Source organism: Ranitomeya variabilis, chromosome 1, assembly GCF_051348905.1.
Source record: "Ranitomeya variabilis isolate aRanVar5 chromosome 1, aRanVar5.hap1, whole genome shotgun sequence".
In the NCBI taxonomy this organism is placed as follows: Eukaryota; Metazoa; Chordata; class Amphibia; order Anura; family Dendrobatidae; genus Ranitomeya; species Ranitomeya variabilis.
Window position 1 is genome coordinate 657,815,030 of NC_135232.1, and position 12,988 is coordinate 657,828,017.

At 46.9% G+C, this 12,988-nt stretch overlaps 1 protein-coding gene across 1 annotated transcript in view; it reads right to left on the minus strand.

Annotated features, from left to right (window-relative positions):
• The window catches only part of SNX6 (sorting nexin 6), a 53,686-nt gene extending 41,098 nt beyond the window's left edge, over positions 1-12,588 (minus strand). The window contains exons 1-4 of the mRNA XM_077262746.1: positions 12,384-12,588; positions 12,222-12,272; positions 4,380-4,484; positions 3,011-3,121 (exon numbers count right to left, since the gene is read on the minus strand). Coding sequence (XP_077118861.1) covers positions 3,011-3,121; positions 4,380-4,484; positions 12,222-12,272; positions 12,384-12,389 — 273 coding nt within the window. The 5' untranslated portion in view covers positions 12,390-12,588. The remainder of the gene's footprint in view (positions 1-3,010; positions 3,122-4,379; positions 4,485-12,221; positions 12,273-12,383) is intronic.
• Positions 12,589-12,988: the final 400 nt, after the last annotated feature.

Consider the following 12,988-nt stretch of genomic DNA (forward strand, 5'->3'; position numbering starts at 1 on the left):
TACCGGCGATCAGTAACCATAGAGGTCTCAAGGACCTCTATGGTAACTATTCTGAAGCATCGCCGACCTCCGATCATGTGACGGGGGTCGGCGATGCGCTCATATCCGGCCGCCCGGCCGGATGCGGTAGTTAAATGCCGCTATCTGCGTTTGACAGCGGCATTTAACTAGTTAATAGCGGCGGGTGAATCGCGATTTCACCCGCCGCTATTGCGGGCACATGTCAGCTGTTCAAAACAGCTGACATGTCCCGGCTTTGATGTGGGCTCACCGCCGGAGCCCTGCATCAAAGCGGGGTATCTGACCTCGGACGTACTATCCCATCCGAGGTCAGAAAGGGGTTAAAGAGGTTGCTGGGTACCAGGACAACCACTTCTCAATCTGAATGTTTGCCACCTTTAAGAAAAACCCCACCTATACTCATCTCTCATGGCTCATGTGACATAATGTCACGTGAGCCCCGGGAAAGTGAGTGCTGACAATGGCGCTACATTGACATTGGGAGCATTCTAGCTGCTTAAGTCTTCTTTCACACTAGCGTCGGGCTCGGCCCGTCGCGGTGCGTCGGGCCGAGGTTCCCAACGCTAGCGTTGTCTCTGCCGCACAACGGGTGCAGCGGATGCATTTTTCCAGCGCATCCGCTGCCCCATTGTGAGGTGCGGGGAGGTGGGGGTGGAAAAAGCGGACCGTCGGGAGCAAAAAACGTTACATGTAACGTTTTTTGGTCCCGACGGTCCGCCACAGCACGGCGCAACCGTCGCACGACGGTTGCAACGTGTGGCAATGCGTCGCAAATGCGTCGCTAATGTTAGTCAATGCAGAAAAAACACATCCTGCAAGCACTTTTGCAGGATGCGTTTTTTCGGCAAAACGACGCATTTGCGACGTATTGCAGTTAACACTAGTGTGAAAGTAGCCTAAGACATCTGTGATTTTTCTTGTTTGGGGGGGGGCGAAAAAAAAGAACACAACGGTCTGCATGTCATGAGTTTTTTTCCATTGGCGTTTCATTAGTATGAAAAAATAAATTACAAAACCTCTTCTATTTACTGCATTTTTAGTGTACACTGGTGTCATCAGTGTGCTGTACGCGATTCTCACAAACCCATAGACTTGTATGGGTAACTTTCATCAGACACTGACTGGAGAAAAAAACAAAAAAAAAAAACACAGACAGTGTGTCCTCAAAAAAAAAACACAAAGATCTGTGTGCAAAGAAAATATAATTGAATAGCTCCATGAACCAATAGGTACATGTTCTACAGTCAAGGCCAAAAGTGGTGGAACTCTTGAAATTGTTCCAGAAAATGAGTGCAATTACACATGTCTCATTATACACATGTTTATTACCTGTGTGTGTATTGGAACAACACAAAAAACAAAAAAAAAAAAAAGAGGCAAATTATCATTTCACACACAACCCCAGAAATGTGACGGGCACCATCAACATATTTGGTTGCACACCCTTTGGAATAAATAACTAATCTAAACTAAATAATCAATCGCTTCCTATAACCATCAACAAGCTTTTTACACCTCTCAACTGGAATTTTGGACCACTCTTTTTGCAAACTGCTCCAGGTCTCTCACTTGAAGATGTCTTCTCCCAACAGCAATTTTAAGATCTCTTCACAGATGTTGAATGGGATTTAGATCCGGACTCATTGCTGCCACTTCAGAACTCTCCAGTAGGGTTGAGCGACCTTAGCTTTTTTAGGATCGAGGTGGGTTTTGTGAAACCCGACCTTCTCGGATGTCGGATCGTATGGAATCGGCCGATTCTACTGTAAAGTCGGGTTCCGGACCCGGAACACGAAACCCTATGTATGTCAATGAAATTATTTTTTTTATTCTCTCTCTCTCTCTCTCTCCACCATTGAAACTATCCTGCGTTCCGACTATTCAGTAATTTTTCTTTGCCATCCACGTCCAGGAAGATTAGCTACAGTACTATGGGTTGTAATCTACTTGATTATGTGGACAAAGGGAAAAAAAAAAAATCGAGATCTCTGGAGATGGACTTGTAACCTTGAGATTGTTGATAATGTTCAACAATTGTTGATCTCAAGTCCTCAGACAGTTGTCCTCTCCTCTTTTTGTTCTCCATGCTTAGTGTGGCACACACAGACACACAATGCAAAGATTCAGTCAACTTATCTTTTTAGCTGGTTTCAGGTGTGATTTTCATATTGCCCACACATGTTACTTGCTACAGGAGAGTTTGAATTAGCATCAAATGTTTGAAACAAAGTTGTTTACCTGCAAGTTTGGAAGCATGCCACCAATTTTGTCTGGCTCATTTTTGTGTGTGAAATGATGTCCAATTTTATCTTTGTTCCGTTTTTTTTTTTTTTTTTTGTCTTGTTCCAATGCACACAAAGGAAATAAACGTGTGTAACAACATATGTGTAACTGCAATAATTTTCTGGAGCAATTTTAATGATGCCTACACTTTCGACTGTATCTGTGAAAAACAGAGAACACAAACAGGAAAAATGGATGTCTGAATGTGGTCTAGCCATGAGCAAAAAAAAAAAAAAGTCACAAACATGTCCTTACATTTACATTAAACCCTCCAATACACCTTAAATATCAATATGGCCATATAAACCTATAGGATTACCATGCTTTGGTAAAAAATATTGCAGAAAGCAGCTTTAGCATCTGAGACACATTAAAAGAAAACCTCACATGCCAAGTGCCTGTCGCTAGAAATAATCCTCCATGGAATAGATTCCTATGCATCACCTTATTTCCCACCACACAACACAGATTCACCACTTGGCACATTGACCTTGCCAATTTAAAATGTTTTTTGCGCCTTGCTTGATTGTGATTCCGCCGTGTTGTGAACGGTTTTTTCGCAGCACAGATGGTCTTGGCAGCATTTTTTCTTTTTAATGCTCCAAGGAATTTGAAAATGAAATGGCAATAATTACAGAGACCTAATCGCCTGCAGCCCTGGAATATAACATTAACCAATGACACACTGAAGCGAAGGAGGACTTACAATATATCCAGCATATTCCTCATTCTCCACAAAGGAATCATGAAGCCATATAAACTCCTCGTGCTGTCTGACGACAGAGAACTCGTTTTGCTTGAAGTTTGGTAGTGAACTCTGTCAAACGGAAAATTACAAATATTAAAAATACAATAAAAAGGGTCATTTTGGTTGCAAGACCTGTTCCAAATTCAGCTACAAGCACTATATCCTAAGAGCGTAAACCATCTGCTGCAGATTTTCGAACCTAACTTTGGCATTAGGAGTTGTCTGATGTTCAGACTTTATTGACAGATTTATTGACTGGTCCTGCAGAATGTTGATTTGCTTTGCCTAGAGGACGGCTCTCTTCAAAATGTGTAAAAAGTGCACAGGAAAACGTATATTTTCCTTTGCAAACTATTTAAGGGGATTGCCTGCTACTTGGACAACCCCTTCTTACATGCAATAAAGCTAGTGAAGAGCAAACGTGCTCACATGTTATCTGAGCATGCTCGGGTCCTAACCGAGTCTAACCGAGTGTCTTCAGCGCGCTCGAAAATATGTTAGAGTCCCCGCCACTGCATGTCTCGCGGCTGTTCGACAGACAACACATGAATGGATTGCCTAAAACACAGGCAATCCTTGCATGCGGAGACTCGAACATATTTTTGAGCACGCCGAAGACGCTCTGTTAGCACATGAGCATGCTCACTCATCACTAAATAAACCCCATGTCAGATAAAAACACCATATACCCACCTCCAGGACCGATGCTGTTAAAGCAAAGTTTCGGCTGATGCTCGTGTTAATTTGTTATGTCAAGTGAGCGCTGCAGCCTATCAGCAGCCACTGATGGACTGCAGAACTCACAAGTCTCTTGTATAAACTGAGGGAATTGTGAGCAATATGCAGAGATCCAGTTGTACGGAAAGTGACCGAGCAAGAGTGATCAACAGCACTCCGATCATTACATGGACCTGCACATTAGGAGGTGCCATACTGTGAATGAAAAGGTCATGTAAATTGCAAATATTCATTTTTTTCATCTACCCAGTGGATGTGAAGTAATGGTAGCAAGTACAGACAATGGATTCTGTGCTGCAGTAATTTACAATATCATACAAATGGATGTTTTAAATCCACATGGATTGAAAACATTTCTGCAGATTGTAGTTTGTGCATGCAGTGGATATTAACCTTTGCAATGCACAGGCTGAAATCCAATCCACAAGAAACACACGAGCAGTTTATCTCTGATTAGTCAAGAATAAGCAGCGGTTTTGCAGAAAATACCTGCAATGTATTGAGTGAATCTTACAAGTTGACCATACACAGGTTTACCCGAAAGCAATAAAAGCTTCACAATTAGCGCCAGCACACAGATTGCACCCACCTTCGTGTGCACAGTGAATTTCACTTTGTCTCGCTCGCTTAGTGCATCGGATATATCAACTTGCAGAGTGGCGTCAGGCTGCAGATCTACATTAATGGCCCGTGGCTTTAAGAAAAAAGAATGATCTGATTAGAAAGCATGCAACAATGTGGGTCATCAAAAGAGTGTTACTAATCCAGTGATCACTGACATTGCAAAAAATGCAAGAAAATTATATATGTAAAACCTAGTGAAGCACGCTTGTAAGCAGGCAGACAATGTCAGTATTATTCTCCATTTTATAAGCACCTAATCGTTTCATTGCACCTCCGATCTTCCCCCGTTTTCTTTTGGCAGCCTGCATAGGCATGAATGTCCTCTAGTTTTCCCCTAAAGATAGACCCCTACTTAAAGGGCCACTGTCACCCCCCTCCAGCCGTTATAAACTAAAAGAGCCACCTTGTGCAGCAGTAATGCTGCATTCTAACAAGGTGGCTCTTTTAGTTTTAGGTTCAAGTATACCCCAAATAAAGCGTTTTTATACTTAGCCACAATTCCTGTCTCTAGCCAGGTAGGCGGGTCCTCACTCCCCAGCTTGGCCAGCTCCTCTGCCGTCACTCACATCTTCCTGCGCTTTCGGCGCCGCCCCCTCAGCGCTGTTATCGTTTCAAAACCGGCGCCTGCTCTGTGTACTGGTGTCCTGCGCAGACGCAGTAAGCTCTGGCCGTCTGATGTCCCAGCCAGGCTTGCACACTGCGCCTGTGCGGGCATTGCAGCTGCCGGCCAGCCACCTTTGGAATCCCCGGAAAACGTCTTCTTATCAGTATATATTTATGTTTCACTTATACAGAATATTCCGTGTAATGGCTGATACCAGAGAACAAAAGACATCCACAGAACACCAGGAGGGATCTGCTGCACAGCAAATAGCTGTAGGACCTGCGATGACGTCACTGCCATGTGATCAGGGCAATCACATGGCAGTAACGTCATCACAGGTCCTACAGCTATTTGCTGTGCAGCGATCCATCCTGGTGTTCTGTGGATGTCTTTTGTTCTCTGGTATCAGCCATTACACGGAATATTCTGTATAGGTGGAACCTTTGGAATCTCCGTCCCGCACTGTGCATAATGCATAACACAGTGCGGGGATTCCAAAGGTGGCTGGCCGCAATGCCCGCACAGGCGCAGTGTGCAAGCCTGGCTGGGACATCAGACAGCCAGAGCTTACTGCGTCTGCGCAGGACACCAGTACACAGCGCAGGCGCCGGTTTTGAACCGATAACAGCGCTGAGGGGGCGGCGCCGAAAGCGCAGGAAGATGTGAGTGACGGCAGAGGAGCTGGCCAAGCTGGGGAGTGAGCATTACTGCTGCACAAGGTGGCTCTTTTAGTTTATAATGGCTGGAGGGGGGTGACAGTGGCCCTTTAAAAGGGTTGTTTGAAATTACAGGTAGGTATGAAAAAAAAAAAATAAAATCTCACACTCACCTGGTAAATCCCCCAGCGCTCCACTGGTGGTCCCCAGACAGTTTGTGTGTACGATCTTGGAGGGATAATGTTCATTCAAACAAGAAATTACTGGCCATGTACAATGCATGATCTAGGCTACTGGATAACTGCAGCACTCACATGTCTGGATGGCAAGTCACCTCTCCCAAAAAATAAGCAAAGACCGGTGGGGACCATCAGAGCCTTGAATAAGTCAATAATGTTTTTTATAATTTTGCAGGAGCTAGCTTTATTTCTTAAACGGTCCTTTCTACTAGATTAGCAAGGGAATCAACAATAGCAGAATCAATATATGCTGAAAAGGGAGGGAAAGTAAGACAACACCTATAGTGCTGGCAGAATGCTGACGCAGAGAAACTAGTCACTCAAAGAGTGGATAGCAAGATTTAAGGTGCAGAAAGTGAAAATGCTTTAATATATATATATATATATATATATATAAATAAAAGAGGCATCGTGATTACTAGCTAATGCCGCCCCCTGCACAGTAGCTCTGCCCCCACCACATCACCACACACAATCCCGCCCCCCCTCATTACCACACACAATCCCGCCCCCACAACATTACCACACACAATCCCACTCCCCACAAATCCCGCCCTCCCATCACATCACCACACAATCCCGCCCCCCCACATTACCACAGATAATCCCGCCCCCCACCACAATACCACAGATAATCCCGCCCCCCACCACAATACCACAGATAATCCCGCCCCCCACCACATTACCACAGATAATCCCGCCCCCCACCACATTACCACACATAATCCCGCCCCCCACCACATTACTACACATAATCCCGCCCCCCCACCACATTACTACACATAATCCCGCCCCCCCCACCACATTACTACACATAATCCCGCTTCCCACAAATCCCGCCCCCCACCACATTACCACAGATAATCCCGCCCCCCACCACATTACCACAGATAATCCCGCCCCCCACCACATTACCACACATAATCCCGCCCCCCACCACATTACCACACATAATCCCGCCCCCCACCACATTACCACACATAATCCCGCCCCCCACCACATTACCACACAATCCCGCCCCCCACCACATTACTACACATAATCCCGCCCCCCCCACCACATTACTACACATAATCCCGCCCCCCCACCACATTACCACACATAATCCCGCCCCCCCACCATATTACCACATAATCCCGCCCCCCCACCACATTACTACACATAATCCCGCCCCCCCACCACATTACCACACATAATCCCGCCCCCCCACCATATTACCACATAATCCCGCCCCCCCCACCACATTACTACACATAATCCCGCCCCCCCACCACATTACCACACATAATCCCGCCCCCCCACCATATTACCACATAATCCCGCCCCCCCACCACATTACTACACATAATCCCGCCCCCCCACCACATTACCACACATAATCCCGCCCCCCCACCATATTACCACATAATCCCGCCCCCCCACCACATTACCACACATAATCCCACCCCCCACATTACTAGAGATAATCACCCCCCACCACATTACCTCACAATCCCGCCCCCCACCACATTACCACACATAATCCCGCCCCCACCACATCCCCACAGATAATCCCGCCCCCCACATTACCGCACATAATCCCGCACCCCACCGCCACACATAATCCCGCCCCCCACCGCCACACATAATCCCGCCCCCCCACCACCACACATAATCCTGCCCCCCAACACATCACCACACATAATCCCGCCCCCCACAATACCACACATAATCCCGCCCCCCCACCACAATACCACACATAATCCCGCCCCCCCACCACAATACCACACATAATCCCGCCCCCCCACCACAATACCACACATAATCCCGCCCCCCCACCACAATACCACACATAATCCCGCCCCCCCACCACATTACCACACATAATCCCGCCCCCACATTTCTACAGATAATCCCGCCCCAACCGCATTACCACACATAATCCCGCCCCCACCAAATTACCACACAATCCCGCCCCCCTCCCCATTACCACACATAATCCCGCCCCCTCCCCATTACCACACATAATTCCGCCCCCTCCCCATTACCACACATAATCCCGCCCCCCTCCCCATTACCACACATAATCCCGCCCACCAGATCACCACACATAATTCCGCCCCCTCCCCATTACCACACATAATCCCGCCCCCCCACCCCATTACCACACATAATCCCGCCCCCAACACATCACCACACTATTGTTATTAACTTCATTTTAAGTTAATTTACCACCTGCGTAAGCGCTATTGAATGTTGTCATTATTTACTTTAGTTTAATCACCAGCAGCGTTAATTAGATAGCAATGAGCGTGCCGAGTGTTAGCTGGCTGGAAACATCTAGTATTTATATAAGTGACTTAGTACATTTTAGCGGAAGAGCAAAAGACTTATTTCATATGCAAATGAGGGCCAAGGACTTGGTGCACCGTTATGCCCTCCAAACTGCATATAGAGTACTTTCCCTGATCTTGATTTGACAGCGCTCGCCAACCCAGAGCATTCCTGTGCGCACATAAAAGACACTGGAGGAGCACACAGCAGTGTAATTGTGGGCATGCTTTGATCCCTCTGAAACAGACAGGAGCCTGGGATCATAGAGAGCAACACTGAGTGCGCATGCGCTGGAAAGCGGATCAGGGCAAGTGAGCGCTGTCTTTCACGATGGGGGATTTACTCGATATGCAAATTGGAGTGTGTAATGGTGCACGGAGCCTTTGGCCACACCAAGGTTGCACCAAAGCCCCCCTTACCATTTCAATATGGAAAGTCAATTTCTCCGTCGCTAAAACACTAAAATGTATACTGCAGCACAATAACTTTTTAGGGGGTAAGACACCTATATATAAGTTTCTTAGTTTTAAAGTTGAAAGTAGACACAAGTCCATGGAGTTCCATATATAACATAAATGGTTAAAGCTATTTAATTTGCATTTTGGGGGCGACAGACACCCATTAAAAATAATATGAATGGGAATAGTTCCTGGATATATTAGACAGATATATACACCAAAGACACTTGTCATGGGGGGGGGGGGGGGGGATGAGGGAAACGATACCATGGTTTACTACAGTGAAAGGACAGGTAGTGTTAAAAGAGGGTTTTCATGGCATGCATTGTACATCCCCATCAACTTCTGCTACGTTAACAAAATAAACTCAGCTGTTACATACCCTCTTCTATAGCGCTGCCTATCCGCTGCTGCGACAATTTTTGTTGGCTGGCTGCAGCAGTTATGTTACCACTACACGGAACCATAACTGCTGCAGTCAATCACTAGGCTCAGCAATAAAGTGCCGAGCCTGTAAACAAGACTGCCACCAATGAGAACGCTAGGGGACAAAAATCAGTCTTTGCCCATATGTACACATCAAGCTGTATTTCTATACCTTCCAACTATTTCCACTGGTGATTATCAGTTTTTGCAAAGTTTATGACCCCTTTAGACATAACACAATGGACTCATCATCAACGATAGGCTATTGCTGCAATTTTGCATTTGGTTACGGCGACCAATTTGGATCATTACTGAGCTGTCATTTTCCACCACTTCCGAATTTTCTAATTTAAAAGGAATGAACCTAACTCATGTAAAATTCTAAAAGGATAACCAATTAACTGCAAACACTAAGAAGTCTAGGAAGTAAGCATCCCAAGCACGTAAAGAAGTGATGCGAAAGGTACATAGGTCAAGACCACAGCTGTTTTCAGCTTAGCGGTTATACATTTGCTTGTAGAAGAAAATACCATAAGACACCCCAAAGGAACTGACTGGAGTGCCAAGTGCGCATGAGTCCTACACGCACTCTCTCATTCAGTGCCAAAACTGTGACTTGAGCAGTAAGGTGCATGCGGGACACCGCAATCCGTGCAAATGCATGCTGATCTTAAGGCTATGTGCACACGTTGCGGATTTTGCTGCAGATCCACAGCGGATTTGATGCTGCGGATTTGCAGCTGTTTTCCATGCGTTGTACAGTACCATGTTGTTTGATCAGTATTTTGTGCTTTGTTGCTTTTTTGGACATAGAGCATGTCACTTCTTTCAGCGTTTTTGCTGCGTTTTTTCACCCATTGACTTGAATGGGGTGGTTGAAAAAAATGCAGCAAAAACGCAGGTATGTTTATTTGCTGCTGAAAATCCAAGGACATTAGCATGGACAAAGAGAAAAAAAACGTACCTAAACCTGCGTTTTTGACGCGCTTCTTTCCTACCAAGATGATCAGGTTTTGCTGCAGAAAAAAAGCAGCAAAAACGCCTTGTGTGAACTTACCCTAAAGCACCAATCTAGCGCTGGAAAAAAAGTGCTGGAGTGGTGCTGTAAAGAGGAAAGTCACTTTCAAAAATATCTGGTTGCCGCCTGAGGGAGTGGGATGTGAAATTAGGGTATCAGAGAAGAGAACAGCTTCATTCTTGTATGGATTGTGTGGCCGTTATAATTTTTTTTTTCCAGGTAACAACTGCTGTACTTCTTGAAATCAGCCTAGTCATCAGATACTGAGAAATCAGTGCTTAAATCGGTACGCACATGAAGGTGAAGGACTATAGTAGATCTGAAGCCTCAGTCACTCCAGCTCTATTCCCCACCCAGCGCTGCCTCGTCCTGCTTGACTGACTTTAGTCATACAGAACAGAAGATGTCAGTCAAGTAGGAGGGCCAGTGCTGGGGAGGTAATAGAGTTGGAATGACAGAGGCTTCAGATCTACCATAGCTCTTCAGCTTTATTTGCATATGAATTTAAAAGTTGATTTCTCACAAATAGAGGAATGCAATGACCAAGTAAAGGTGTTGCTGAATTTGTCTTTGAAAAAGTAACAGGCACATATAAATTGTTTAGGGGGTGAAATCTGCTGACTCCATTTAAAAAATAAAGTACAGTAAGTTTTTCAACACATCTTATGGACTTTTATATGGTATCTTTACAAAATTTAACTTGTTCCACAAACACAGTGCTAAGAAAAAAAAAATTAATCAAAGCTGCACCCTTTAAGGGTTAAACTTGTGCCACTGTAAAAATAGTTGTGTGAAGTACTAATCGGTTAATGGATGTCATAACTATAGCACTCGGCTTTATCCGTCGGTCCTATCCTCCGATCCAATCAGGAAATTTCTGCACACCCCATCTTCAGGATCCAGGGGCCTCGTTCCTAAGATTCTTAGGGGTCCCCGCAGTCAGATCCCCAGTGATCAATAAAGAGATAGGTGATACCTCACTGGGAGTCTGACAGCTGGGACCCCAGTGATCCCGAGATCTGGCTTATGACCTTCTTAAAGCCCAGATCTCAGGATTCCCAGCGGAGAAGGGATAGCCCTTTACATTGTCTCATTTCCTTGGATAACCTTCAGTTCTGGGAATAATCCTTTATTGTTTGCCCGATGGTCATGGTTTGTTTATACCGGCTTGCCAAGCGAGTAAGGGTACATTTAGCCTCATCTCTGACTTGGCATCAGGAGCAGCCCAGGATAAAATGTGAGCTCTGCACCTCCTCCGAAAAGTCATGACGTCAGGTGATCGGACAATACTGACAGAGGTGCCGCAGTTCTTGACATCACAACTCTGCTCAGATCTGCAATTCCTCCACAAGGTGCAAAATATCAGAACTGATGGAAACACGACGCACAGAGGCGGTCACAGAGGACGGGGTGGTGACGGAGGACAGCGGTGGTCATGGAGGACAGCGGTGGCGTGGTGATGGAGGACAGCGGCGGTCACGAAGGACAGGGACGGTGTGGTGATGGAGGACAGCGGTGGCGTGGTCATGGAGGACAGTGGCGGTCACGGAGGACAGGGATGGTGTGGTGACAGAGGACAGCGGCGGTCACGAAGGACGGACGGTATGGTGACAGAGGACAGCAGCGGTCACGAAGGACAGGGACGGTGTGGTGATGGAGGACAGCGGTGGCGTGGTCATGGAGGACAGTGGCGGTCACGGAGGACAGGAATGGTGTGGTGACGGAGGACAGCGACGGTGCAGTGATGGAGGACAGTGGCGGTCACAGAGGACAGGGACGGTGTGGTGACGGAGGACAGCGGCGGTCACAGAGGACAGGGACGGTGTGGTGACGGAGGACAGCAATGGCGCAGTGACAGACGGTGATATGAGGGTGGCTACTGGCGGCTATACATCCGATAGTGGCTGTGCATCTGACCACCACAGGACGGTGTACGTCGCTCTGTATAGAAGCCAATAGTCTAGTGCCCTCTGCAGGGAATGTCGCCATGTGCCGGCCAGGCAGAGGACAAAAGTCAGCTAACTGCAGCCTGTGGGAGTGCTGACAGGTGCTCCCTGTGGAGCTGCCAGTCACTGGGGTCTCTGGCCACTCACCGCTCTGTCCTCCTCTGACAGGAAGTCGGGTCCATCATCCAGGCCTTCCTGCTGCAGAAGAAAAAAACAAGACATACACCGTTACCATGACGCCATTACATCACCACCGACCACTGGGCTCAGCTAACGGAATGCGGCTCACGCCCTACCCCCGCTACTCACCATCATGGCTGAGACGGTCACTGCCAGGCAGGGGACGGACTAGAACCGATGAACAGGAGGGGGAGGAGAGCTGGGGGCCGAGTCACGTGATTGGAGGCGGGGTCACAATGACAGTGGCTAGACAGCGACCACTGCTTACAGGAGACTGGCGACGTCACGTGGTGGGGGAAGAAAGTGTCCGGCGGCCATAATTGTTAAGGGCAGTGAGTTGGATGGAGTAGAAGGGCGGAACTTGCTGTGTGAGTCATTTCCGGCCCGTCACGTGCTCTTTACATTTTTACCTCACTGTCGCTGGCTGCGCGCTTTTCCTAGCAGAAAGTACAAAGTAGTAGTGGTACCTCATATTTTACCTCAGACAGTTATAATGGACAGTATGTAGAGACAGCCATGTATATAAGTTTTCAACAATAGTAAATATCTGTAGAATCAGTTTTGTTTGCTTTTGCCAGATGCAGCTGAGTTCAGCCCTAGGCGACCCAACTAGTAATAAAAGCTAAAACCCCTGACGTGGCCAGCACCACCGAACAGTGCAGCAAGTGTGACCTGGTGCAAGGTCTCTGCCTAGGCTCTGTTCACACGTGGGGGTTTTCTATGCTAAGTTTGTG